This window comes from Labeo rohita, chromosome 21 (assembly GCF_022985175.1).
Source record: "Labeo rohita strain BAU-BD-2019 chromosome 21, IGBB_LRoh.1.0, whole genome shotgun sequence".
In the NCBI taxonomy this organism is placed as follows: Eukaryota; Metazoa; Chordata; class Actinopteri; order Cypriniformes; family Cyprinidae; genus Labeo; species Labeo rohita.
The window spans coordinates 6353180-6380783 of NC_066889.1; the positions used below are offsets into that span (position 1 = coordinate 6353180).

General features: G+C 35.7%; 3 protein-coding genes across 8 annotated transcripts in view; 2 read left to right on the forward strand and 1 right to left on the reverse strand.

Annotated features, from left to right (window-relative positions):
* The first annotated feature begins 1877 nt into the window (after positions 1–1877).
* Positions 1878–5013, forward strand: cldn2 (claudin 2). Its single transcript, XM_051092225.1, has 2 exons — positions 1878–2011; positions 3629–5013. Exon 2 carries the CDS (start codon positions 3685–3687, stop codon positions 4498–4500), a length of 816 nt encoding a protein of 271 aa, XP_050948182.1. The 5' UTR covers positions 1878–2011; positions 3629–3684; the 3' UTR covers positions 4501–5013.
* Positions 5014–6578: 1565 nt separating this feature from the next.
* On the reverse strand, positions 6579–17928 carry rbm41 (RNA binding motif protein 41). Of its 5 annotated transcripts, none has more exons than XM_051092633.1 (7): positions 17862–17928; positions 13869–13985; positions 12415–12616; positions 12066–12270; positions 11508–11977; positions 9953–10100; positions 6579–7526 (listed from the first exon to the last, which is right to left on the reverse strand). In XM_051092633.1, exons 1-7 carry the CDS (start codon positions 17867–17869, stop codon positions 7366–7368), a joined length of 1311 nt encoding a protein of 436 aa, XP_050948590.1. In that variant the 5' UTR covers positions 17870–17928; the 3' UTR covers positions 6579–7365. The 5 variants fall into 5 exon arrangements, with proteins under 5 accessions (XP_050948590.1, XP_050948591.1, XP_050948594.1 ...); XM_051092634.1 differs by lacking the exon at positions 17862–17928 and adding an exon at positions 17684–17809; XM_051092637.1 differs by lacking the exon at positions 17862–17928 and adding an exon at positions 15372–16300.
* Positions 17929–18790: 862 nt separating this feature from the next.
* klf8 (Kruppel-like factor 8) overlaps positions 18791–27604 on the forward strand; it is a 46193-nt gene continuing 37379 nt past the window's right edge. The window contains exon 1 of one of the 2 annotated variants that reach the window (XM_051092639.1): positions 18791–19488. Coding sequence is in view for 1 of the 2 variants with exons in the window: in XM_051092638.1 (XP_050948595.1) it covers positions 19462–19488 (27 nt within the window). In the remaining variant the exon portion in view is untranslated. The remainder of the gene's footprint in view (positions 19489–27604) is intronic. The other variant, XM_051092638.1, reaches the window with a different exon arrangement.

The window sequence follows — 27604 nt, forward strand, 5'->3', positions numbered from 1 at the left end:
TTATTCTATTTTATTTACAATAGATTTTATAATAATATTTTAGAATAATTTTACATTTAGTGCAGTTTGGTACAACCTGAAAATATTAGAAATTATAGCTACAAAGTTATAATGTGCAGAGTAATTTTGGTGACATAAGTGGACAAACATATCCTGTCACATGAATCCATTGTTTTCGCTGGTTCGTGGTTGACCCTTCCAGTAAAAGGCTGGATTATTGGTATAATCTCATTACAGTGAGGTGATTTAACCGAGATTGATTCAAGGGTTCAGCTGAAACCGGCTCAAACTGTATCTAAAACACACGTACTGTTCTGTGATTTGACATTTCTGCAAAGGTACACTCTTTGTTTACTTGATGAAATATCTAACCAGGTACGTTTAAGTATGTTTGTTACAATGCACTTTATGCATATTAATGTGTAACTGTTTGTTGTCTATTAAATACAAATGTTTTTATAGCAAATCAGACAGAAGAATGAATCAAATTCTTGTTAACAGCAATGTCCTTTGTCCTTGGACTCCTCGCCATAGTTGGTCGGTGACACTTTTAATAAATTACACAATAATGTTAAGTACTAATTCATAAAAATAAAGTATTGCGTTTTAAAAGAACACATTTTCAGTGAACAGTTTTGCTTTAAAGGTATTTTTTTTAGCATAAGCTACTTTCCTTTTTTTTTGTTTAATTGAATACTAGAATTTTGTTTTATGCAACTATTAGGCTAGTTCCGGTCACTGAATTTGATTGGTCGCCAGCAGAGCCATTGAAAAACACATTTTTTTGGGCGACAAGTGATTTTGTGCGTATATTATGATCGAGTCATTCATTCAAACGATTCGTTTACTGATTTAGCAACACTGCTAGGGTGTTGTACTGATTCTTCTAATAGTTGGTTGTTTTTGCTGTGGATATTTTGAAATATTTTCATTGGTCGAGAGAAATAGACCAGGTATGTGGCAAGGAATTAAAATGTAAGTTACTCATTATCGACTTCTTGTTTATTAAATTGTTATATGAAAGCTATATCACACTAACAGTCCTGTCTTTTCAGTCGTGATTTCTGAAATGAAATTTAATTTACATTTCTGGTTTAATGGTCAAAATCTAATTTAACTTTTAATGTCATATGTGCTTTTGAGAGCTAAATTGGTCAGTCTTTTGGCAGTGTGTATACAGGGTATTTTGAATGCGATGTTCAGACCCCGTCAGCAGGGTTGCCAGGTTTTCACAACAAAACCCACCCAATTGCTACTCAAAACTAGCCCAAAAGTAGCCCAATCGCGTTTTGAGGGGGGTCCTTCAGGGGATAAAATACACGTTTTGTGGTAGGGTTCCTGTGGTAGAATTAGCAATCCAAGGGCTAAATATTACGATATTGGTTCGCTTCAAGCCGCGGGGATGAAAAGAACCTGAGGCAACAGCACGTAATTAGCCCAATTCCGCGGGAAAACCGCGGACGTGGCAACACAGCCTCACAGGACATTAACAGCCAGGACTGTCCCCAAAAAACGACTACGTCGGGACACCGTAACCTGCGCTTTTATGCCTACGTCCGAATCATAGCACTCTTACTTGTTTGATATTAAAAATATAGCAAAGAAATTCATACAATAGTTATGGGTGCACTGTATGTAGATGTTTATTACATACAACATAATATGTTATATAATGAAAATGTGTCTTTATAGTATAACGTTTAAATCACAAAACATCGAATAACATTTGAGTCATTTGTACATCCTGAAAAAGCAAATAACACTTACTGGCTGTGATTGACGCTGTCCTTTCCACAGTGGCCTTGTTTTTGGGATGAACACAGAAAAGGTCAGTTTTGGGGTGAGCAACAAGTAAATCTTTAACTTCTCTTTTCTAGAGGTGCCTATGTGTACATGGACAGGGTCAGCTCCTAATATCCACAGAGAACAGAGATGGTAGGAGCACAAATAGAAGGACTGTGGGAACACAAGAACGACTGGAAACTGGATCTCACTCATCAACATATGTAGTGTAAGTACATTTGCACCTCATGTGAAAAATAATTATACTTTAGCATACATAGCATAAAAAACAGTACAGTAGTGTTTTATTAAAATAATATGCTTAAATGTGAATTGAATGTAATGTTTTCGCAATTATCTAATGTAGTTTGTTGACATGAGTAAGACTATAGTACACCTTGCAGAATCTGCAAAATGTTAATTATTTTACCACAATAAGAGGGTTCATACAAAATGCATGTTATTTTTTAGTTAGAACTTGAATAAGATATTTCACATAAAAATTTACATGTAGTCCACAAGAGTAAATAATAGTTACATTTATAAAAATGACCCTGTTCAAATGTTTACATATGCTTGATTCTTGATACTGTGTTGTTGCCTGAATGATCAACAGCTGTTTTTTTTTTGTTTGTTTTGTTTTGTTTTGTTTAGTGATGGTTGTTTTTGAGTCACTTGTTTGTCCTGAACAGTTAAACTGCCTGCTGTTCTTCAGAAAAAATCCTTCACGTCCCACAAATTCTTTGGTTTTCCAGAATTTCTGTGTAGTTGAACCCTTTCCAACAATGACTGCATGATTTTGAGACCCATCTTTTCATACTGAGGACAACTGAGGGACTCATATGCAGCTATTACAGACGATTCAAACACTCACTGATGCTCCAGAAGGAAAAACAATGCATTACGAGCCAGGGTGTAAACTTTTGAACAGAATGAAGATGTGTACATTTTTCTTATTTTGTCTAAATAAAGTCCCTCAGTTGTCCTCGGTCTGAAAAGATGGAACTCAAAAGCATGCAGTCATTGTTGGAAAGGGTTCAAATACACAAAAATGCTGAAAAATCAAAGAATCTGTGGGACCTGAAGGATTTTTCTGAAGGACAGCAGGCAGTTTAAATTCAGGACAAACAAGGGACTGATGAACAACCATCTCTAAACAAAAAGCTGTGGATCATTCAGGTAACATCACAGTATTAAGAAACAAATGTATGTAAACTTTCATTTCATTTTTATAAATGTATCTTTTATTTTCTCTTGTGGACTATATGTAAATGTCTTTTATGTGAAAAACCTTACTCAAGTCACTATTACATAAAAAATAACATGCATTTTATATGACCCCTCTTATTTTGCTAATATAATTAACATTTTGCAGATTCTCCAAAGTGTATGTAAAATCTTGACCTCAACTGTATTTGTAATTACACATTTGTAATGAAGTTTCAAACGTAAACATAATATTGAAGAACACATTACATTTTAAAATCAAATTTATTTTACAAGCGTTCTAGTAGTTAACACATCAAATTAAACATTAAAACATGAGAAAACAATTTAAAATGTACTTAAATTTAAAAAAAAGATACTGTAATCTTTTTAAATTTAAGTACATTTTAAATTGTTTTATCATGGCACTTTCTAAAAGTGTACTTAAGTGTGTTAACATATAGTCATAGAAGCATTCTCTCTTTAAGTACGCCCAAGTGGCCTCTGACTCATTAATATATTACCTGCAAGTATAGTTTTTATTTAAGTACAATTAAGCACACTTTTTTTCACAAAGGAAGTGCTTCAGCTGAGACAAATATATTTATTGAGCTAAAGTGTATATTATTTTCCCTTACAGTAATCAAGCAGAAATTTTTAGAAACTTTTGAAGAAAAAATTCATCCTGTGGGCAGCATGGCGATAGCAGCTCTAGAGTTGATGGGTTTCTTTTTTGGCCTCTTTGGCATGCTCGGAACCCTGGTAGCCACTCTTCTGCCATATTGGGCAACATCGGCACACATTGGCCCCAACATCGTGACAGCGGTAGTCAACATGAAAGGTTTATGGATGGAGTGTGTGTACCAGAGCACCGGAGCCTTCCAGTGTGAGACCTACAACACGCTTTTGGGGCTCACCACTGATCTACAAGCAGCCAGAGCTATGATGGTCATCTCCTCCATCTTTTCCGTCATGGCCATCGCGGTGTCCACCGTCGGCATGCAGTGCACCGTCTGCATGGATGGCTCTTCGTTCAAAAGCAAAATGGCTGGGGTAGGCGGTTCCCTCTTTCTCCTGGCAGGGCTCTTGTCGTTGATCCCCGTGTCTTGGAAGACCCATGAGCTGGTGCAGACCTTCTACATGCAGAACCTGCCAGCCAGTCTAAAGTTTGAGATAGGTGACTGCCTATATGTGGGCTTGGCTTCTTCGCTCTTGTCCATGCTAGGTGGAGGGCTGTTGAGTGCATCCTACTGTGACGATTTCGAGGGTAGCAGGGGAACCAGGCGCCATTACCCCTACCCTGACCGCAGCGGACCACGTGGAACATCCAATTTGATGCCCTACCATCCAGCCACGCTACATTCAAACACAAACCCCAACCTTGCCAACAAGAATCAGACCCTTAACAGCCATGCAAGCACCGACACCCACTCCACTACACCAGCTATGGATTCCAGGAAATCAGCTCGGCAGAACACAGCAGCTGGGTATGACGTTACAGGCTACGTTTGAGGATTTGTACTAGTTGTTTTGCACCATTTTTCTTAAAAGCACTGAAGTGTTTAATACGTGGACTGTCGAAAGACTCTTATAGCAGGTGGGATGTTGGATTAAGGCGCAAGAAGAATAGACAAAGGGTTTGATTGAATAGAAGGTACTTTTGGTTTCTCTTTTCTTAACAGACATTCCTGTTCTTTTTTTGAAAGTTCAAAAATTCTAAATAAACAGTAAGATGGATTTCAATACGGATCAACAGAATCATATGTAAATATGCAGAGCTAAAATTTGATATAGACTTTTTAGCTGCCCTCTCATTAAGCACTGGGTCAGTTAACCTTGTTAAGTGCACTTAAAAATATGAACTGTTTTTGTATTCACATTTTGCAATGTTATTGTTTTTTTTTATTAATATTGTTTTAAATTGTTTATGACTGTAATCTTTATTTTGTCATCAAATTTATATGCACTCAGTTTGAGCATGAAATTATCATATTCACTTTCTAAATAAAGATTTGGGTTGTTTTAGTCTTTGGCCCTGAACTTTTTATGTAAAGCTTTTCTATTTTTGTTCTACTCAGCAGACACAGTAAACATCTCTCAATAGGTGGGTCAGAGAGGCTAGCAGCTAAAAAAACACTATCCTACTCTTCCTCCATGAAAAGCAGTCATAAATATGTGATAAGCCAGCTAATTTTTTGTTAAAACTAATGTTTTATACATATTCATATGATTATTTTTAACAGTATAAATACTGAGGGTTTTTATTAAAAAATATCTTACACAAAAATGCTATTTCCATTGCAATTAAAATACACTAAAAGTTATGTATTCTATTAATGTTTTTTAAATAATTCTCTTCTGCTTACCAAGCCTGCATTTACTTGATACAAAATACAGCAAAAGCAGTAATATTGTGAAATATTTTTACTATTTAAAATAACTACTTTCTATTTGAATATATTTTAAAATGTAATTTATTTCTGTGATCAAAGCAAAATTTTCAGCATCATTACTCCAGTCTTCAGTGTCACATGATGCTTCAGAAATCATTCTAATATGCTGATTTGCTGTTCAAGAAACTTTTAATTATTATTATTATTATTATTATCAATATTTGAAAGATAGATCTGCATTTATCTGATATAAAAAGTTTTTTAACAATCTACTCAGCTGTTTTCAACATAATAATAATAATAAATGTTTTTTGAGCAGCAAATCAGAATATTAGAATGATTTCTGAAAGATTAAGTGAGTGGAGTAATGATGCTAAAAATTTAGCTTTGAAATAACAGAAATGAATTACATTTTAAAATACATAAAAAGAAAATCAGTTATTTTAAATAGTAAAGATATTTCTAAATTTTACTGTTTTAGTTGTACTTTGGATTAAATAAATGAAGGCTTAGTGAGCAGAAGAGACTTCTTTTAAAAAAAACATTGAATATCGTACTGTTCAAAAACTTTTGACTGGTAATGTATACAAAATGACAAACTATTGCAAAATATGTTTAATTAGCATTAAGACTTTGTTAAAATTAAAAGTGTGTTAAGGAAAATATACATATAAGAGGTCAACATTTTTCTTTCTGGTGTTCATTTTAAATAATCTGGCATTATGCCATATTCGTTTTTATGTCCATAGTACACTGCAAAAATAAATAAATAAAAGTTGTAAATCAGAACAAGAAATTATTAAAGTTAAAATAATGTTTAATATAATGTGTTACTTGTCATTTCTTTGTAATTAATTGGGAAATTTACCAGTTTCTGATTGAAAACTGCTACTACATCAAATTATTTTCCAAATAGTATAGCAAATAATTAATATGTTCTTAAATGCAGCATTTATAATGATTTTTGCTACCATTTTACATGAAAGTTCTTTTTTTCCACTCATGAGGATCATAATACAAAATAGGGAGAGGGAAAGAGGGATCTACAATATGAACCAAAATGTTTTGATGAGAATGAATTGGAATTTGAAGATTGCTTTTTATGAATGTAGGTGCTGAAAGTAATAGGACCATCCTGATTTACAAAGAATAAAGAAGAGAATATAGTACTTTTTTAAATGATTTAATGAGTCTTATGTAAGTTTGCATATCATTAGGGTTGGCTGTGCTCATGATTGAATGGCAGCCCCTGTAACTCCTACTCAAGTATTTGTTGTTCTAAAGAAAAAACACATAAAAACACTACAAATGAGTAATTTTTGCCTCACTAAGAACTCCAAAATGTCCTCATTCTGTGCTGGCAACCACACATTCTAAACAATATGCTGTGTGTAATTTATCACGTTGAGGTGATGTTATCATTTAAACAAATGATTTACAGTGAAGGCACTTGAAGCACTCCAGATGAAACTCGACTGCATTGATTTTAACCTCATTTTAATGTGTAACTGTGGGAAAGAGAGAGTAGCAAACAACACACTGAAATGTAATTGGCTCTTTTGTATAGTCCTGTACATGTAGGGTTCATTGACCTCTAGCACAACCTTGTATGCATTTCAGAAAACCAGAAGTGAAAGCGTCTACACATGCTAACAGTTAGAGTACAGTTTTACGCTGCTGCTGGTGATTGTAGAATCATCCTGGAATATAATCTAGAACACTAATGTGTAATCATAGCATTTTTGTCTTCAAATTTTGCATTTTCTTGTATTAAGTAATGGAGAAATGGTGACATCTGTTGGTGAACCGAAGAATTACATTTATCTTATGAGACGCTTGTTTTGAGAACAGACTGAGATTGACAGCGCGACTTCATTTTAAAATAAACAGCACATGAAATTCATCATTTAAAATGTTTTTTTAATCAAAAAATATTTACAAATACTCAATGCCTATTAAATACCGTTTTCTCGTTGCAGGGTGTTTAGTCCTTTTTTATTGAATGGGTTTTGGGATCTACAGAGGGTCCATCAGTCTGTGCATCTGTTTCTTTTTTTCTCTCTCTGCCAAACTCAATGATCAGTGGCTTTTCAAGCAACTTGTAGCCATTTAACAAGTCTAGAGCTGCTTGGGCACTTTTGACGTCTGTGAAACACAAAAAGGAAGATAATTCAGTTATAAAACAGCGGTATTTAAGTTCCAAGAGGTTCGGTCTCTATATTTTCCTCTTAATTGATCTCCGGAGGAATCAAACAAGATACATCTCTAGTTTCAACATTATTTGTTCTTGAGACATTCCTCTTTTAAAAAAAGGAAGTGTCATATTTTTGCAAAGTGAGCCACTTCTGGTTTTTGACCACTGAAAATGTATAAAATGGACTACTTGCACAACTACTTCTGCGTTCTACTTGTTACGGCTCAGGAGTTTCCAGTCAAGTGCTCAGCGCACCGCAGCGTTTCTCATTAGAATGCAGATTATTACTACATTTTAGGGCTGGCATTTCTCAAAAAAAAAAAAAAATCAATCATATTCTCTACGTTAACATGAATCCGATTTAACCTGCTGAAATGTTACTATAAATATATTTCTCTTCCGTATGTGCATTCTGAATAATAAATAAATATATTTCCCCACTAACTTGCCACATTCCCATGAACAGTATTTTTCTTTTACTGACCATATTTCGTACCTGATGAATGTAATTTAAATGAGTTTGACTGATAAAAGTGCCATGTTTTTTCAATTTTTACCATTTATATAACAACACTTTTACTACAAATAGCCTACCATCGTTAAACTATGGACAGTGTAGTAAAACCAGAGTTGGTTTGTGGTTATATGGTTTAACTTCAATTGCAACTTTTGGTTTTATTTGCCGTAAAACCATGGCTAATTTGTTTATGTGCATTGGTGCTCTTATTCCGAGTCCATATACTGCTTATTCCATTGTTTAAAATGGCTGAATGAATTTGCAGTAACTGCTGACAGAGTGACTACTGAATATTCATATTTTGGCATTAGGCTATATACAGTGAAATGATGACAGAATATGACACAGAATAGTGACTAAAATATTTAAAACAGATAAACAAAGGTTCTTTATGATCTTATTTATCAAATCTCACAACATGCAGCGTCTCGAATAGGCCACTATAGAGCACTGACACCCTGTGGTGAACAATCACCTATGATTACCAGCCACCGCTTTTTCAAAACGGTTTATGTTGGATTAAAACTTCACGTTCCGTTGAATTTGGACAATTCTGTACACAGTAATCATCAAAATATGTCTTCAGGTGTCTCTGAAAATTTCCAAATTTGAAATCATCCTGCGAACTCTCATTTTATTAGGCATTTAAGTCAACTAGACTATTACAGTGCACTGAAATTGTACATAAACAGAAATAACTGAGCTGTAAGTTTTTAAAATGGAAGTGCGTCATGAAGCTCAGTGCAAGTAGTCCATTTAATAATTTACTCCAGGAGCCAGACAGAAATTCCATTATGTATGGAACTGAACCATATATGGCCTTAAAAATGACGACGCCAAAAGGGAACTTTGTTTGGACCCAATATCTAAAAGTGCATTGAAATATCTTTAATAATGCTTGCGTTACAGACATGCAAACTCTGGAGAATAAACCTGAAAGTGCTCTTTCCCTTATTTTTGAATGGTCACCATTGACAGATAATGCAACAAAGATGAGAGGGTGCTCGGTCCAGCGCAAAATGGGAGGAGCTGGAGCTGGAGCTCCCCCTCGCTGGAGGTAATGGGTGGACATAGACACCTAACCACACCCTAACCCTACCCCTTACCCTATCCTAAACATAACTCCATCCATTAGTTCATACAGAGGTGAAGCTAGACATCCAGAGAGGGGGAGCTGGAGGCCATTCAGCTCTGCAGTGAGCAGTACTTGACAAAGATTGCTAAAGTCAACAGATTTTGCTAACAGACCTACCAATCTCTGTGTAAAAATAACATCATGATGCTGCCATCTTTAAGTAATTTTTACCCCCTGTAATTTGGCTAATTTGACCCCCCTCTACAAAATAGTGGATTACTTAGTAATTATTCATCCACGGCATTTAATATTTTGACTTACATCACTATACATGTTTATCTTTCTTCAGACTAAATATTAGAAAAAGCAAAAATTTGAGATGGGGAAGTTTCTGAAATTTGTTTCTGCAACACAGTGGGTACCAACCAATGTTAAAATAACCAAGTCATCTATAGCTCTAGTAGCACTTTATGGCAGAAAAAAGCAATGTGCATGGAGCAGAAATGGCTTAAATGAAGTGTGTTTGGCTCTAAATAAAAAAAGATATAGCACTGAAAGATCATGACAATAAATGACAGAGTGCTTGTGGTATGTACAGATCTGTTGTTTTGACATGCTATTTACTTTAATCCATAGAAACGGCAAAAGAATTAGTACAAACGGTGCTACCAATGGATTCAAGACAGGGTCCAGAACTGGAATGCGGCCTGCTATTTGAGGACCCCTGTTATATTATATAACATGTTGCAAAGTGAATTTAAGCCCTGTATAAGTCTTTATCTTACCAGGGAATGTAATGAAAGCTTGGCCCTTGAGTCGGCCAGTCAGCAAGCGGTACAGAATGGGCTGTGTGTCGTCTTTCTGAAACCTCGAAAAGAGAGAAACCATCTGAGCCAGTGATGCTCGTGGACTCATATTCTTCACGCACAGGACCTACACACACAAGAAGGAAAGAGAAGTGTATTCCGATGTCAAGTATTTTCACATATACAGTTGAGGTCAAAAGTTTACATACACTTTGCAGAATCTGCAAAATGTTAATTATTTTACCAAAATAAGAGGGATCATACAAAATGCATGTTATTTTTTATTTAGTACTGACCTGAATAAGTTCACATAAAAGACATTTACATATAGTCCACAAGAGAAAATAATAGTTGATTTTTTTTTTTAAATAACCCCGTTCAAAAGTTTACATACACTTGATTCTTAAATCTGTTGTTACCTGAATAATCCACAGCTGTGTTTTTTTTTTGTTTAGTGATAGTTGTTCATGAGTCCCTTGTTTGTCCTGAACAGTTAAACTGCACGCTTTTCTTCAGAAAAATCCTTTAGGTTGAACAAATTATTTGCCTTTTCAGCATTTTGGTGTATTTAAAACCTTTCCAACAATGACTATATAATTTTGAGATCCATATTTACACATATTACACTGAGGACAACTGAGGGACTCATATGCAACTATTACAGAAGGTTTAAACACTCACTGATGCTCCAGAAGGAAACACAAGGCATTAAGAGCCAGGGTGAAAACTTTTTGAATTTGAAGATCAGGGTAAATATAACTTTTTTTTGTCTCCTGGGAAACATGTAAGTATCTTTTGTAGCTTCTGAAGGGTAGTACTAGGTGAAAAAATATAGATTTAGGCAAAATTAGAAAAATGCATACATCACCATTCTGTTCAAAAGTTTTCACCCCCGGCTCTCAATGCATCTAGTTTCCTTCTGAAGCATCAGTGAAAATAGATATCAAATCATACAGTCATTGTTGGTAAAGGAACAGTGGGAAGTTTAACTGTTCAGGACAAACAAGGGACTCATGAACAACTACCACTAAACAAAAAAGCAGCTATGGATCATTCAGGTAACAGCACAGTATTAAGAATCAAGTGTACGTAAACTTTTGACCATTCAAAAATTTGAGTCAATTACTTTTTTTTAAAGAAATTACTTTAATGTGCTAAAGATTAAGGATGCGCTAAAGTGATAAAAAGTGACAGCAAGACTTTAAGACAATTGTAAAAAAAATTAAAGACAAATGCTGTTCTTTTAAACTGTCTATTTAGAAAAAATGTTGTTTCCACAAAATATTGGGCAGTTTTCAACACAGAAATGTTTCTTGAGCAGAAAATCAACACATTAGAATGATTTCTAAAGTATCATGTGACGGTGAAGACTTTTCGACCCCAAATATTTGAAAAATAGTGTATATATAATATGGCATGACACAACATAATATAACCCAACTTCTAATTTTTGTATTATATTATAAAGATATCTTATGCGTTATTTGTTTTGTAACATTTCTAAAGCAGTTATGTTGCTGTTATCCATACTCACATTAGATGGCATTCCTCTCTGGTAGCTCTTAAATCGAGGAATATTCCGTATGCCCTCTTCTGTCTCCCGATTTTTCTTGATCTCTTCATCTGAAATTTCTTCTATCCTTCCACTTACTGTGAGAGGCCCATCACGGCCTTGGGCAGAAGCTGCACTTAGTGTGCCGATGGACTGGCTTAATGTCACTTTCATAGGTATAACAATTTTTTCTTGAGACTGTGGTTGGCTAACAGTGTCTGACACAGGGCTTGGTTCTGTGCATTTGTGTTCATCTTTGGTCGGGCTGGAATCATGGACTGTGGGTGTTTGGTCTGTTTTAGAGATTGGTGATTTACACTGAATATCAGTGGCAATTTTTGGTTGAGGCAAACACTCTTTGTTTTTGTTCTGGTCTTCAAGGAAGTCTTTATAGAAATGGTCCATTGCGTTGGCAGATGTCTCCCCCTGCTGGCTGACTGGCGACTCTTCCTCTGTGGAAAGTAAAAGACAGCACAGTTTCAAATGGGAACAAAAAGTGCCTAAAGGTAAAATTACTTAGTATTACAGTATTCTCTCAACCTCTATGGTAAAGGGCAGTGAGAAAGCTGCAGCGGTCACTGCCTTGAAAAAGAGCCTTTTCGATTTCCATCTCCCTACGGGAAAGTGGCCGACTGCTTGAGAACCGCTGAGGACGGGACAGCAGCTCTGCATGTGCTGCCATTTTATTCCGGATGGCCTGCAGGCGCTCATTCCTCACCTCAGGTGCCACGCAAACCCCTCTGTCCTGAGAAAATTATGAATTGGGTCATATTTCATTGAGTGACATTCTCCCCCCTTCATATTTCTCACAATCCTTACAATTCAATCTCTACTTTCAGAACATGTGATCCTAAATTTAAGATTAAAATTAAGGTAAGTGTAATCAGACCTTCCAAGAGCTTTCTGGTTGATCCCTGCATCTCCACACCTCTATTTCAGCATCTGTAAGACCCAGCTCTCTTAAAGCGGCCAGTTCCTGATCCCCGTCCTGCAAGGCCTGGAACTGGGACAGACTCCTTACACCAGCTGCTTGTTCCCCAAAAGGCTTGTATACTGCTGCTGGAGCAAAGCATTTCTTCTTAGCAACACACCTAAAATAAATAAACGGGAAAATGTGTGATATATATACACTACCAGTCAAAAGATTTGAACAGTAAGATTTTTAATCTTTTTTAAATAATCCTCTTCTGCTCACCGAGCCTGCATTTATTTGATCCAAAATACAGCAATAATATTGTGAAATGTTTTTACTAATTAAATAACTGCTTTCTATTTGAATATACTGTATTTTAAAATGTAATTTATTCCTGTGATCAAAGCAAAATATTCAGCATCATTACTTCAGTCTTCAGTGTCACATGATCCTTCAGAAATCATTCTAATATGCTGATTTGCTGTTCAAGAAACACTTATTATTATTATTATCATCAATATTTTAAACAGTAAATTTTTTAGCTGAATAGAAAGCATTTATCTGATATAGAAAGCTTATTATATTTATTATGAATATATAAATACAAACACATGTATGTACATATTTAAGAAATATTTACAAGTGTATTTATTATTTTTTTATAATTTATATTATATATAAATACAAATATTTAGTACATAAATTACATATTTCTCTTAAATATTTACATTAATTTGTGGGTATCTATATCTACATAATAATTACAATAATTAATAAATACAATAACATTATAATTATCAATTATATTTGATCAATTATATATATATATATATTATTATTTATTTAGCAAATGATGATAAAGACATTTATAATGTTACAAAAGATTTCTATTTTAGATAATTGCTGTTCAGAAAAAATTCTACTGATTTCTGTAGGATCATGTGACTGGAGTAATGATGCTAAAAATTCAGTTTTAAAATCACAGGAATAATTTACATTTTAAAATATATTCCAATAGAAAACATATATGCACAATAAACTAGGGCTGTAACGATAATCGCGCGAAGTCGTGAGGCGAATCGCGATTATGGCGTAGCTTGTCAGTGCTTTACGGCTCTGCGTATTACTTGCCGCTCCAGCTGAACGCACGTGATGGAGCTTTACTACTAATCAAAGTACCGGCTTCATTGACTAAACGTGCCTCACGACATCGTGCGATTATCGTTACAGCCCTACAATAAACAATAATAATTTAATTATATTAAGATAGAAGTATTAACCAATTTGTTGTTTAAAAAACATAATTCAGTACAATAACCAACACAGACAGCCATTACAAACCAAACCAACTTACTGCTATATATGTGCGTGTGCACCTGATTAAAAATTAATTGAAAATCCATCAAAATTCTCAGTAATAGTTAACTGACCGGTCAATGTTTACATCTGTATCTAGCTGCTGTAGCAGCAGATTGTGTAGCTGTCTTTGGCCTTCTGTTTCCTGTTCTTCAGGGATGGGCACATCATTACAGGCATGACGAGTAATCCTGAAAGAAGAAAAAAAAACACATTTCTGTCAACTGTTTTTCACCTTTTCATCCAAAATACAATTAACTTTAAATTCTCCCCACCCCAAATGCATCCAGATGTTTATTCATTTTTGTTACTTCTGGTTCTTCTTCTTTTTTTGGGTTATTACTATATTTTCTTTTTATATATTTTTCCAACAGCACAAATTAAAGGCAGTACATCCATAACACTATCATGATTTGTAAACACATTTTAGCTGATACATTATATTACAATTTGTAATATTTGGCTTTTTTTTTTTTTTTTTTTTTTTTTTTTGCAATCATTGCACTCCTGTGTTCATGAAGTATAGTAAATGAGCAGCTGAAATGAACATGTCCAACTGCTTTTTAATTCCATTAAATATATATATATATATATATATATATATATATATATATATTGTATTAAAAGGTAAAAGAAATTTGTGAAGTTAAGTGCTTGTTTTATCTAATGTAAATAGTAGCAATTCATTTTAAATTCCTTATTTTTTAATTATTTGCATTTAATTGTCCTACACATATTCTACACAGTCTCTAAGTTAAGCTTATGGAAACCATTAATAATAACTATAAATGATTTATTATTAATGAAAATCATTAATAATAACATACATACAATAGAAAAAAAAATATTTAAATTAAACAGAGCATCTCACTTGCAGGAAACCTTTTTCCTAACCCATCTGTAACCCTGGATTTTAAAATTGAGATTTATACATAAATAAGATTTCCATTGATGTATGGTTTGTTAGAATAATACACTATTTAGCCGAGATACAACTATTTGAGTCTGGAAATCTGGAATCTGAGGGTGCACAAAAAAAATCTAAATATGGAGAAAATCGTCTTTAAAGTTGTCCAAATGAAGTTCTTAGCAATGCACATTACTAATCAAAAATCACTTTACGGAAGGAAATTTACTAAATATCGTCATGGAACATGATCTTTACTTAATACCCTAATGATTTTTGGCATAAAAGAAAAATCGATCATTTTGACCCATACAACGTATTTCTGACTACTGCTACAAATATACCCGTGCTACTTCCGACTGGTTTTGTGGTCCAGGGTCACATCTAACATTAAATCATTACGTACAGGTAGAAATAAAAACGGCAGGCACGTTTAACCAACAAATAACACACTGCGCAAACGTGAGCGCTTGTCTTCATCAATAAACCTTCACATCTGTATCGTAATCAGCTAGTTATGTTACTAACTTTATCAGCACGAGAGACATCGGCTCTTTTCATATGCCACTGAAGGAATAAGTCTTCCCATATTCAAATGCAGTCACAGTTTAATATGCAAGTAGTCTCAAATCAAAATCAAACATTAAGACACATTGCAATCCTCCCTTACCGCTTCATGTTTACACTATAGCCGCACTTCCTGTATCGACCGGAAGTAAGCTTCAGCTGAAAGGCTCATGGGAGATGTAGTTTAAATCGAAGGAGGCAAGCGTCTCAATAGGTGTGTTCGACTTCATCTACGGCTACAGATGGCGATCAACGAGAGTAGCCGAGAGCAGTCGGGGGCGGAGTTGAAAACGGAGGCGTCAAGTCGGACACTTTCTACTCTCGTTAGTGAAGCTCTCGCGGTGTTTGCGTGCTCTATCACAGATGAAGTGAATTAAATGCAATATTTATCAAATACACAGACTTTTCAAAAGTGTTTTCATGAGCAACAGAAACACGTTTCATATACTGCTTAATACAGCGCCATCTGAACAAGAATAATGATCAACATAAACATATACTATTTAAATACTAATAAAGTGGGGTCATATATGCTTTTATCCGTGTTTTATGATAGATCTGACTCAATATAACATTGCGACTACAGTAAAAACACTTTTATTGTTCTAAAAACGCAGATTTGTCAGCATTATCGGACTTGAGGATGTTAGAATAAACCCAAAACACACGTGATCGTTGTCATGCGGTGAATCTGGCCAATCGTGAAACAGCCATGTGGTCATCAGAGCTCCTGCAGCCGCTCTGAAGAAACTGCGCCGGCTGAGTTAGTCGGCTGCTCTCGAACTGCTATCGCGGTACTTTGATGCCACACGTGACAGTCACGAGGCGTCGGCGCCGCCTCAAGTCGGACAAAATTTCTAACCGGCATGCACTGCTTCAAGTCAGAATTTGATCGAACTGCGCAGCGCTGCGTTAAGTCGAACACACCTAATGCTTTGCAAGTAGCATACCTCAGTCATTTAAGACTTCATATGCGGTATCAAACTGAGTAGGTTGTTCAACTTTTTCTGAGTTTGATAATTGTACTTTAATAGTTGATTGTCACTTCTCACAGAATGAAAAATACATCAGACTCACCAAACACGACTCTTTAGTTTTACAAACACAGAAACTAATGTGAACACTTCATCATTTAAAAAGGCAGTTTCACGAAATACAAGATTTCCCTTGTTGCTTCAGTGAGTGATGATTAAAACTTCCACCCTAGCAACCCCATTTATAGATAAAAACAGGTCACCCAGAAACCGCCGTGGTATTGACGTCACAGCCATGAGCAAATTAACATATGATCGCCCACATTTATGGCCCGCCCAGTCATGGAGAAACTATAAGGAGGTTAATATTATTTCTAATGATCAAAAGAAGAGCGCAGTGTTATTTTCGTCCTTATCTAGATGTGGGGGAAATCCATCAAACGCTGTGCCATTCCTGGGTGTAGGATCGAGCCCGTGTCTCTGCACAGCCTCCCAAAGGATCCCAGTATCAGAAACGCATGGCTGAAGTTTCTCTATACCGACGTTCCTGATCGTTACAGTCCTACATTAACAGTCTGTTCGGCGCATTTCAGTCCGGACTCGTTTGTGAACCTGTCACAATTTAATGCAGGCTATGCAAGTAAGCTCTTATTGAAGGAAGGGAGAGTGCCGACTATATTTGACCCGACACCAAACTCGCAACTCGTAAGTAAGATTGCTTACTGTCTTTTACACGTGAAAAAGTTGGGTGATGATATTAAATGTCATTCGCATACACAAACCGTACACTGTAAGGCTCTTTGCTCCCTATCGCTTCATGTTTCCCATTGCACCCTTAACTTCCTGTTTTCAATAGGAAGTGAGTGTAGGTGAAGCGGATTATGGGAAATGTAGTTAAAACCAACGGAAAAGGTAATACTTTTGCGATGACAGCTTTAAATTTAACCTACTGACCACTATACTGAACATGTTACTTTTAGTTTTAAATGTATGCCTATTTCAATAAATATAATTATATATGTACTTTTATTGTTGCTCAAAAATTCACAAAAATACCTTTTAAATGACAAGAAAGTCATACATTGTTATGAACTGCTCATTGGCTTTTTTTCTTTTGTGCCCTGAAGCATATAATGTGTCTGACTCACTGATGAATTAATATAAAGTGCCTGACACATCTTGATGTTGACATCACAGCCTAAATTAACATATGTCCGCCCATATTTATAGCACGCCCACTCACACTTAAACAACATTCCTCCACATCAAACAACAAATAAGTCAGTCGGCGTGTATTTGTGAGATAAATTCATCAAACACTGCTATTCCCGGCTGTAGGATAACATCTGCAACCCTGCACTGCCTCCCAAAGGATCCCAACATTAGAAAGAAGTGGCTAAAGTTTATTTTTAAAGAAGTCCCTAAACATAACAGCCCGAACCTGCTGGGTTGTTCTGCACATTTCATCCCCGGGTGCGTTGTGAGCCCCTCACAAAAGTCAATGCAGACTTCCCAAAGAAGGACCATATTTGACCCGACACCGTAAACCAAACCAGCAACCGGTAAATAATATGTTAAAAAGCATTTGAACGTTCTCTCACAAGAGATTTGTCCCTCACCGCTTCATGTTCCAGTTGTACGGAGGCTTCCATTTGTCATAGGAAGTGTAGGTTAAAAGGATTATGGGAAATGTAGTTAAAAATCGGGAAAAGAACATTACAGTCATCTGCAAAGAAATATGTTAGTCATTAAGACCCGATTATTACTGATATATAGATTTAAAACATGAGGGGAAAATATAAAGTAAGAAAATGAATTAAAATTCAGAGGCATGTACATGTTTTTATGTCAATGACTCAACAAATAAAGGGATCATTTTGCAAGGGACACATTTATATTGTGTGAGAGCTAGTACAATGCTGTAAAAAGGACATTCTTCCTATAAATAATTGCACTTAAATGTCCAAATTGGTGATCTCTATTATTTGGTTTTAGGTTACCTTTATCTTTTAATTACTGTTTGAAAACTATGACTGCCAGTGAAATAAAATAATCACTGTTAATCTCCTCAATTCCACAAATGCAGAATGAAACGGTAACCACATCAAGTTCAGTGAGTGTTAATTTTCTTATTTTAATTTTTTAAATATCCCTAAGTGGTCCTACGGATCCCAGTATGAAAACTTTTTCCGTAGACTTTTATTGTTTTTATACATCTAATTTTAATTACAGCCATACCATTTTAGACTAAAAATAGGGCTGTCAAACGATTAATTGCGATTAATTACATCCATGTTTACATACCTATGTTTGTATATTTATTATGTATATATAAATATACACACATGTATGTATATAAAAAATATTTATGCGTGTGTATATATATATATATATATAATATATATATAATCTAAAATATTTGTCCTTAATATTTAGATGCATGTGCATTTATATATAATAAATGCACACAGTACACACACATATAATATGTAAACTAACTTTTATTTTGGATGCGATTAATCGTTTGACAGCCCTACTAAAAAATAATTTTATAAAACACTCATTGCTTTAAAAGTTTTTGTACGCTTTAGCTTACTTTAGGGGCATTTTTGTCTCCAAATTATAACTAAGTAAACTTCCACACTCAGTTACAAGCCAAAAGTCAAGGCAAACAATGAAAGCATCATATGGGACATCATTTCTAGCTCATGCAAAAAGACCACAACAGTTGAGCAACTCTGAACATCCGGTGCAACTTGACGTCATTAGGTTAGGTGACACAGGGTACGATGATGATGATGATTCTGAGGTTCTATTATTGTGGTGGCGCGTTGGGCGCCTTTGCTGGTGCGGGCTGCACACACGCACACACGCACACATACACACACACAGCGGCTGTGATTGACACAGTGAAGGGGTGGGGACGCAGGGTGGGGTCAGCAGCAGGGAGAGGCGGAGGAGAGACTCACAGCTCGAGCCCAACCCTGAAACACGGCAACAAACACACAGTGAAAGACGACCGGGGCGACGGAAAGAGGGTTTATTTCTCGACGCCGGGGATATGATTTCTGTGATCCGCCGAGGCAACGAGCGCACCTTTCTCCTCTAATACTGAGGTGGAAAAACTGACATCGAGCTCAGTGTTATTCAAATATCACCCCGCCCGATCCGATCGACCCCCCCTCCACTCCACCCCTTCACCGCCGCTTAGATACCGAGATGCACACGGAGACTCGGAACAAAAAAGTAAGTCCGTTTATCGTTCGCTATCGACTCATTTGCACCGTAGCCGGTGGCTTTTGACGGCTGTCGCTGTCCGGTTTCCATTCTGCAGGACTCCGCCTGAGTTCCTCATCTATGAGCAGTAACCCGGTTTCGCTTTGCTCGCCGTTAACCGTAATGAGCCGATAATATCTGAGCTGCTGGCTGATTACTTCACTCCTGTGCATGCGGCTCTGAGCCCGTGCTTATCCGAAAGCCTCCTAACGATAACACTGCTGCATTTGAAATACTTGTGCAACAAAGTCGGTGTGTGGCACATCTGTCAGAGTCGTCGCTTATCTGCAGTGCTGTTTTAAAGCAGCGAAGGCAGGAAGGAAGCGCGCCGAATGCAGCTCGCTGGAGAGACACCATCTTAGCTGCTTTCTTAAAGGGGCAGCAGCATTGCAATTGCATGGGATGAAGAATTTCTTTTATGTTGTCGCTGCCCTAATAATGCTACATGCTGTTGCGTTTTGTCAGCACCTTTCAGTTGTTAAAGGGCTAAATATCAGTGTGTGTTGTCTAAAAGGAGACTGCAGCTGGTTGTACTCAATTAGAACTGTAGGCTCCTGAAAACTGTCATGAACATCCCATGATGCCAAGTAAGGAGGGGGTCACATTTGTAGTGTGCATAATTGTGTTTCATTTGTTTTTGCTGCATGAAAGTATGTACTAGAACTTTTAATGGGTTGCACTGATATCTAGAGATATTATTGCAAAATATGTGCAAAATATTTTTGCAATTTGATTGGTTGGTTGGTCGTCTTTCAGAAATTGGTTTACAGAGTAAACAGCGACGGCCCAGACATCGGTCACTATTCAGAAACAGTTGTGACCCTGGACCACAAAACCAGTCGTAAGTAGCACGGGTATATTTGTAGCAATAGCCAACAATACATTGTATGGGTCAAAATTATCAATTTTTCCTTTATGCCGAAAATCATTAAGATATTAATTAAATATCATGTTCCATTACGATATTTTGTACATTTCCTACCGTAAATATATTGAAAATATATTGAATATTACTCATTTTTGATTAGTAAGTGCTAAGTACTTCATTTGGACAACTTTAAAGGTGATTTTCTTAGGCGAAGGGGAATTTTTTTATTTTAATTTTTTTTTTGGCACCCTCAGATTCCAGATTTTCATATAGTTGTATCTCGCCCAAATATTTCTAACACACATCAATGGAAAACTCATTTATTCAGCTTTCAGATGATGTATAAAACCCAGTTTCCAAAAATTTGACTGGTTTTGTGCTCCAGGGTCACAATTAATAGTGTAATTACTAAGGAAATTTACATATTATATTCCATTAAAAAAAAAAAAAAATATATATATATATATATATATGTATATATTCCACTGCATTGCAAAACATGCATTTTTAAAAATAATAATTGTAATTAATTGTTTAATAATTGGTTTATACAAACACACATATGATATATTTTAATATTTTTGCACAAAATATTTGACATATGATTAAAATGGCCAAATATCTTGCCATTTTGATTCCTCTCTACAAAGGCACAGTTTAAGGATATAGATCTTAGTCAGGATACTACCACCATATTTAATTTTTGACAGGAATGAAAACAAGGCTGTAAGGGATAGGCGAACAGTGTATTCAATGGACTGTACTGTTTTTAAACACTATACTGATTGTTTAGCTGATGGAACGTGTTTCTATCTCGCACAGCCTCATTTCACCCGCGTTAAATTCAGCGTGGTGTCTATTCTGACTGAGGTCTATTGCATCTCTACCTCTGTAGAGCTACCTGTTAGACCTAATTAATGTAATTGTACACCACCTTTTGCCTTTAATACAGCATATTCTGTGGCTGAACTCATTCTTGGGAGCAGAGTCTCCTGCGTGAGTTGTTATTGACGGAGTCAGGGAGGTGAGTGGACTGAGGCATTATCATTGGAGGAACAGAGAGTGCTCTGGGTGTGCCAGACAGCTGGTAATCATTAACATCTATGGACAAACTTTGGTCAAAGTGGTTAAACAGTCAAGCTACCCTTTGCAGGTCTCATCCTTTGGGTTTTCTCAGCGTGACATTGCTTCAGGAGGGTGTTATACATTGAGGCATCCATTGGCAAACTGATCATGCCAACGAGCCAGTGGGGGTGATGTAAAGTGCATCTGTTTTTAGGAGTTGAGACAGTTAGGGACTGCCACCGTCCTAAGCACAGTTATTTTTAGGAGAAGGGTGCAGTCGGCCCTGGGTGTGACTGAGGTTGTGTTTTTGCAGGGTGGCAGCGGAACACGCCTAGCAGTTCCTCACACTCCCTTTCTTAAATCGCCTCTCGTGTTATTGACTGCACTTTAAGCGTCACACCCTTAACCTGTCCTAAAGCTTAGTTCTAAAAGTGCAACACAAATTAGTCAGTGTTCTGTTTTGTATAAACTTGATTCTCTATCATATGTAGTAGGGCACTTCCTCATTAGATATTTGAGGTAAGTCAACAACATGGTTGATAATGCCTCAACATCACATGCTTTGCTGACCATTGCCCTCGCCCACTTTCTCGCCACACTTTTCTCAAAAATGCTAACCATATGACGTTAGAGAGGCTGATACTAGAATATTGTGCCACTGACACCTTCAGTTTAGGCCTTATTCTAAATACAGTGTGTGAAAACACATACAGGTGGGACAGTCCAGCTTGTCTTTTATGACCTTGTATTAGTGGATCATAAAAGACTCACAATTAAGTCAGGTGTAAAATCCCTTTATATTCTAACACCCTATGGCCGGTCAACATTACATCTGTAGATCTGTTTTTTCTTTTATTCACTGGACAGTGTTGGGAATTGGGACTTAATGTCTACTTCTGCCTGAAGACCACAGTTAAGCTACTTTTTGAAAGAAATGTTGAGCATATACATCCATTCTTTCAACTTATTGCATTTGATAGCATGCACACAAAATTTCATCCTTGTCCAGTGTCTGCTATATTTCTTTCCAGAAGTTATAAGCGATAAAATGTCTTTTTTTTAAACACTCTTTTTTTAAGTCTCTTTACCCCCTCACACAGTTGTTGCATTTCCAGTAGTTGTTGTTGTTTTGTTGCCTCCATTTCTTTTATGTGAAAAAACAGGCTGGGCCACATCTTGGCAACTTGTGGACTAACTAATTAGTTCATAAAAAATGTAGGTGTGCTGATGATGAAATTTTCATCTTGTCCACTGTATGCATACCCTTGTGAATGCATAAAAAACAAAGTACTTTGGGTTTAATTAAAAAAAGCATTCACATTTTTGTACGTGTTTCTGAACAGTGTCATAAGAAGAAGCTAAATTCTTTACCATGCTGAGAGGGAAGGGAAATTGTATATTCTCAAGGAAATTGCAAATGAATCAGCCCTCTATGCCATCTGTAGAAATGACAGTTCACTAAATGCAATAATCCAGGCCTAGCTTGAGCTCTGAAAAATGACAATTTTAGGACCATTGACTTCAATATTACCATCTGCCCTTTCATTCTGTACTGTTTCTTGTCATCTTGGTTTCTGATAAGTCTATATTTTATATTAATATCCACCATTTTTAGCTCACTGACTGAGCACACGGTTCTGAACGGCCTCAGTATTAAGTTAGTGAGCAAAGAGGACAAATTTGAGGTCATGTTTTTGGTCCTCAACTTTTAACACTGCGTTGAAGAGTTCACAACCCATTTTACATCTGTAATGTGACACATTTCCAAGTTAAACAGGATATTCCGTGAGAAAAGTAGGGTGGGACTTTGATTGAATCCTGAAAAGTGGTGAAAAAGTGGTGAATCATGAAATGAAAAAAAAGAGGGTTTGGTGGTGTCATTTTAGAGATGGAAAAAACGTTTGAAATAATGTTGTTAAATGAAGTCGTTATTTTTGTTTTTTTTTGCACACAAAATATATTCTCGTAGCTTTATAACATTACAGTTAAATCACTGATAGGGCTGGGTGATTTTCTTAAGATTTTCTTGATTTTATATATTAATTAGAATTTAATGTTTTGTCAGAATATTATTTTTTAGAAATCGAGGAATCAAGATTTTAAGTAGAAATATTACCAAACGTTAGAATTATCAGTAAAGAGAAAAGAATGATCAAAGACTATAGAATACCCAAGACTTGTCACTTATAAAACGTATAGTTTTGAATAGGGAAAGATGCAATGCTCATTATGGCCGCGAAGCCCCGCCTTCTTAATGAAAGAGCCAATCGTTGATTGGTAAAATCATCACGTCACTGCAGCTGCTGTTAGAAGTCCTGGTTGCTATAGAAACAGTTAGCATTCTGAGACGTGCGCTTAGCATTGCGCATGTGCACTGGCTGATCTTGGCTGAAAAATACGCTTTTTTTAACGCTATTGGAGCATAAGGAACAATATTTATGACGCAGTTTTGGTGATTTGAAATATGAAATATAACCATAAGCTTGATGAAAAATTTTGAAGAATTTGATGTTTCCTCATTCAGATAGATAGGAGCTGCACTTGCCTGCCCAAGAGGCGTTTCAAAGATGGCCGCCGAGTGAAATGACTCGCCTTAAAGGGACTTTGGAAAAATCCAACCGCATATCGGTGCACGTGATTAACCACTCGCATGTGATGTGCTCATATCGCTAGGCACCATTCATACAGAATGCACTTTTGTGTTGACAAAGATACGATGCAGGTGGTGGAATAGGAAAAACATGCAAAAAGATGGGAGTGAACTTCTTTTGACTTGAGCGCCGTGTTTTTAGAGTGCCATCACATGCATGAGACACTGCAAAATGCAAATGCAACCATCAAAACTGTTTACATAGAAAAAAAAAAAAAACAATGAAAAAGCAGCGTAATCGAATAAAAAAAAAAAAAAAACCTGTGAACAACTACTGCTGTATATCTGGTATTTCATGTTTGCATCATGGTGACAGGCTGAAAGCTGCTATTCATTGTTTTAACAGAACATTTTTGATCATGGACCACAAAACCAGTCGTAAGGGTCAGTTTTTGGAAATTGAAATTTATATATCATGAAAGCTAAATAAATATACTTTCTATTGATGTATGGTTTGTTAGGATAGGATAATATTTGGCTAAGATAAAACTATTTGAACATGTGGAATCTAAGGGTGCAAAAAATACTGAGAAAATCGCCTTTAAAATTGTCCAAATTAATTTCTTAGCAATGCATATTACTAATCAAAAATTAAGTTTTGATATATTTAGTGTAGGAAATTTACAAATTATCTTCATGGAACATGATCTTTACTTAATGTCCTAAAGATTTTTGTCATAAAAGAAAAATCAATAATTTTGACCCATTCAATGTATTTCTGGCTATTGCTAAAATAAATATAAATATATATTATGCTACTTAAGATTGGTTTTGTGGTCCAGGGTTACATTTATAGTTAATAATAGTCTACTGGTGTTATACCTTCAGTCATTTTTGAATTTGAATTACCTTGAATTGAGATTTTTTTTTTTTAAAGCATTTTCCTAGTATTATTTCTGAACATATAATATGTATAAGACAAGTTTGTACAAGATTGTTGTAGTTGTAGTTGTAGAGTTGTAGTTCATGCATCTTTTCTGCAAAGATATTTAACAAGTGATTAGTTTAACATTTACATCATGTTTGCAACTTTAAGTGTGGTGCACTTGGAATAGAATTTTCTTAAGAGACTTAATAAAGAAAAAGTTACTTTAAATCATGTAGTTACATTTTCAATTTGGCTAGTTCCGAAGTTCCGAAAAAATCGAGATTTTAATTTTTTGCCATATCGCCAGCCCTAAATGTCACTGTTTTAACAATGTCCTTACTACGTTTCTGGGCCTTGAATGTAGCTGTCTATGCAGGTTCAGAAAGCACTTTGATTTCATAAAAAATATCTCAATTTGTCTTCAGAAGATGAACAAAGGTCTTATGGGTTTGAAAAGACATGAGGGTGAGTAATTAATAGGGATGTCACAATTCTCAAGACAATATAGAACCGTTCGGTACGACATCCACGGTTCAATACGCGCTTGTGAATTGCGGTTTTTCGGTTTTGCATTTAAATAACTTCTTTGTTTTATTTCTCATGGAATTTGCTGTATGTTTGCCTGCGATTTCACCTGCTGAGATGAGAAAATGCTTCTCCACTTATATTTGAAAAAGCAACACACACAGAGCATCTTCCATTCTAATGACATGCAATGATAAGCCTTTCTAAACATGTCCAACAAAAGAGTTATGAAAACAAAAGTTATATTAACTGTTTTTAATTCACAACATCAGTCGAGCATTTGAAATAACTTCCTTATGTGATCTGATGTGAATTCTTATCACAGAATGAGGCAGACAGTAAATTCTATACTCATATTCTATGTATGTCGATTAGCAATGGCTTATGAAAATACACAAGACGGCTCGAAAAACACAGATAAACCATATATTATTGCAGGCGAGTGTTTATTGTCCTTACATTTCATCATTCAAAACTAATGTTATATCTTGTTTTTAAACAGTTACAGCAATAGCGATGCCTTTATCCAAATTAGAGAAGCTGGAAGGGAACGTCATCAGTGATGCTTCTTTGACACATATGTGGATTTTCTGCACACGGGCGCCCTCTGGCGTCCAGTATGACTGAAACCCATTCTATTTTGCGTAAAAATCCAAAAAATAATACCTCAAAAGAAAAATTAAGTAGACATATACTAAACCATACTAAACGGGAGCAGTTTGTTAATTAGTTGCAAAAAAAACATGCAAGATTTTGCAAGATATCAGAACTGAACCGAACCGAAAACCCTGGTTAAAAACCGAGGTACGTATTGAACCGTTGACATGACAATGAGGTATATTTTACATGAACAAAAATGTCTTGAGGTACTACACTGCTACAGCCCTGTTCAGCTTCTTAGCTTCATTTGAGTTTCCTTCATACTTTCTTTGCTGTTCAAATACAGCTGGTAGTGTAGATTGTGAGCATATTGTTTTTGTTGCAGGTCGAGTCTCATCTTCTTTCTAGTGCTACAAGAGAATGCCAAACTTTAATAAACTTTTTTTTTTTTTGTTAGTTTGTTTTTAGACCACACTTTTAAAATGAACTGAACTATCTAACTAATCTTAGAACTTAAGCTAATGGTAATAGATATTTGTTAACATTAGTTAACATGAATAAACAATAAAAAATACTTCCAAAACATTCATTAATCTTAGTTAAAAGTTAATTTAAACGTTTACTAATACATGAACTAATTAAAATCCAATGAAAAATATTTTTTCATTGGATCATGTTAGCTCTGGTCCGTTGTATTTTTATTACCTACCCTTATCAAAGATTAAAATATACTGTAACAAATGCATTGCTCGTTTATAAATGCTGGTTAATACATTAAAATTATTTGATGAACAGATTTTAATGCCGGATTCACATATAATCACCAATCCACGCATGCTAGTACCTTTTGTTAGCACTGCTCTGTAGCAACTCTTGCATATTGGCTTGCTTGTGTCCTTCGGTTTTCCATGTTCATTTGCTTCATATCCAAAATATTTCCAGATAGCACTCCTGCTGTGTTCTTTATAATCCGGTTGCGGGGGCGTTGCACTCGCCATCTTTCTATTCGCTTCACTTAGGCTATTTAACCAGGGCGAATGAGACGAGACAGGCTCTGCGGTCATGTGTGGTGTTTGTCAACGCGCCTTTGGAGAGAAGTGAAAGTGACAGCTCGGCTAGTATCGGTATATCGATACTTCGGGAAATTAGTATTGGTACCGTTCAGATATTTCAGTATCGATATTTATCGAAATATCGATATTTTTGACAACACTAGTTTCTTTAACACAAATTAAGAACGTAAATGCACTGATACCAATGTGATATGACTCTTTTGGTTTCTCCACCCAATTTTTTAAACAAAATTACAAAAACAATGAAAATACAGGTATCAGTAATCTGCAAGTACCATGTGAAAATGAAAGTATCCGTATCGTACTCATTTTGAAAGAACTGGTATTGGTGCATCCCAAATTTTCATTTCATGGTGCTACAGTTCAGCAAAAGCATTGAGAATGTGCAGGAGTTTTTGGGGCGCTTCTTTTTTTAGAGGCTATGTATGTTCCTCGTG

Bases quoted from the DNA above. Each gene is read 5' to 3' on its own strand.
- rbm41 (XM_051092634.1), bottom strand. From the start codon at position 17,769: ATGGTCCTTCTTTGGGAAGTCTGCATTGACTTTTGTGAGGGGCTCACA. The intron at 11,978-12,065 runs GTTGAGAGAATA...TACTTTCCACAG, and splicing joins CACTGCCCTTTACCATAGAG to AGGAAGAGTCGCCAGTCAGC. The intron at 10,101-11,507 runs GTGAGTATGGAT...TTGTGTGTGTAG, and splicing joins AGAGAGGAATGCCATCTAAT to GTCCTGTGCGTGAAGAATAT.
- cldn2 (XM_051092225.1), top strand. From the start codon at position 3,685: ATGGCGATAGCAGCTCTAGAGTTGATGGGTTTCTTTTTTGGCCTCTTT.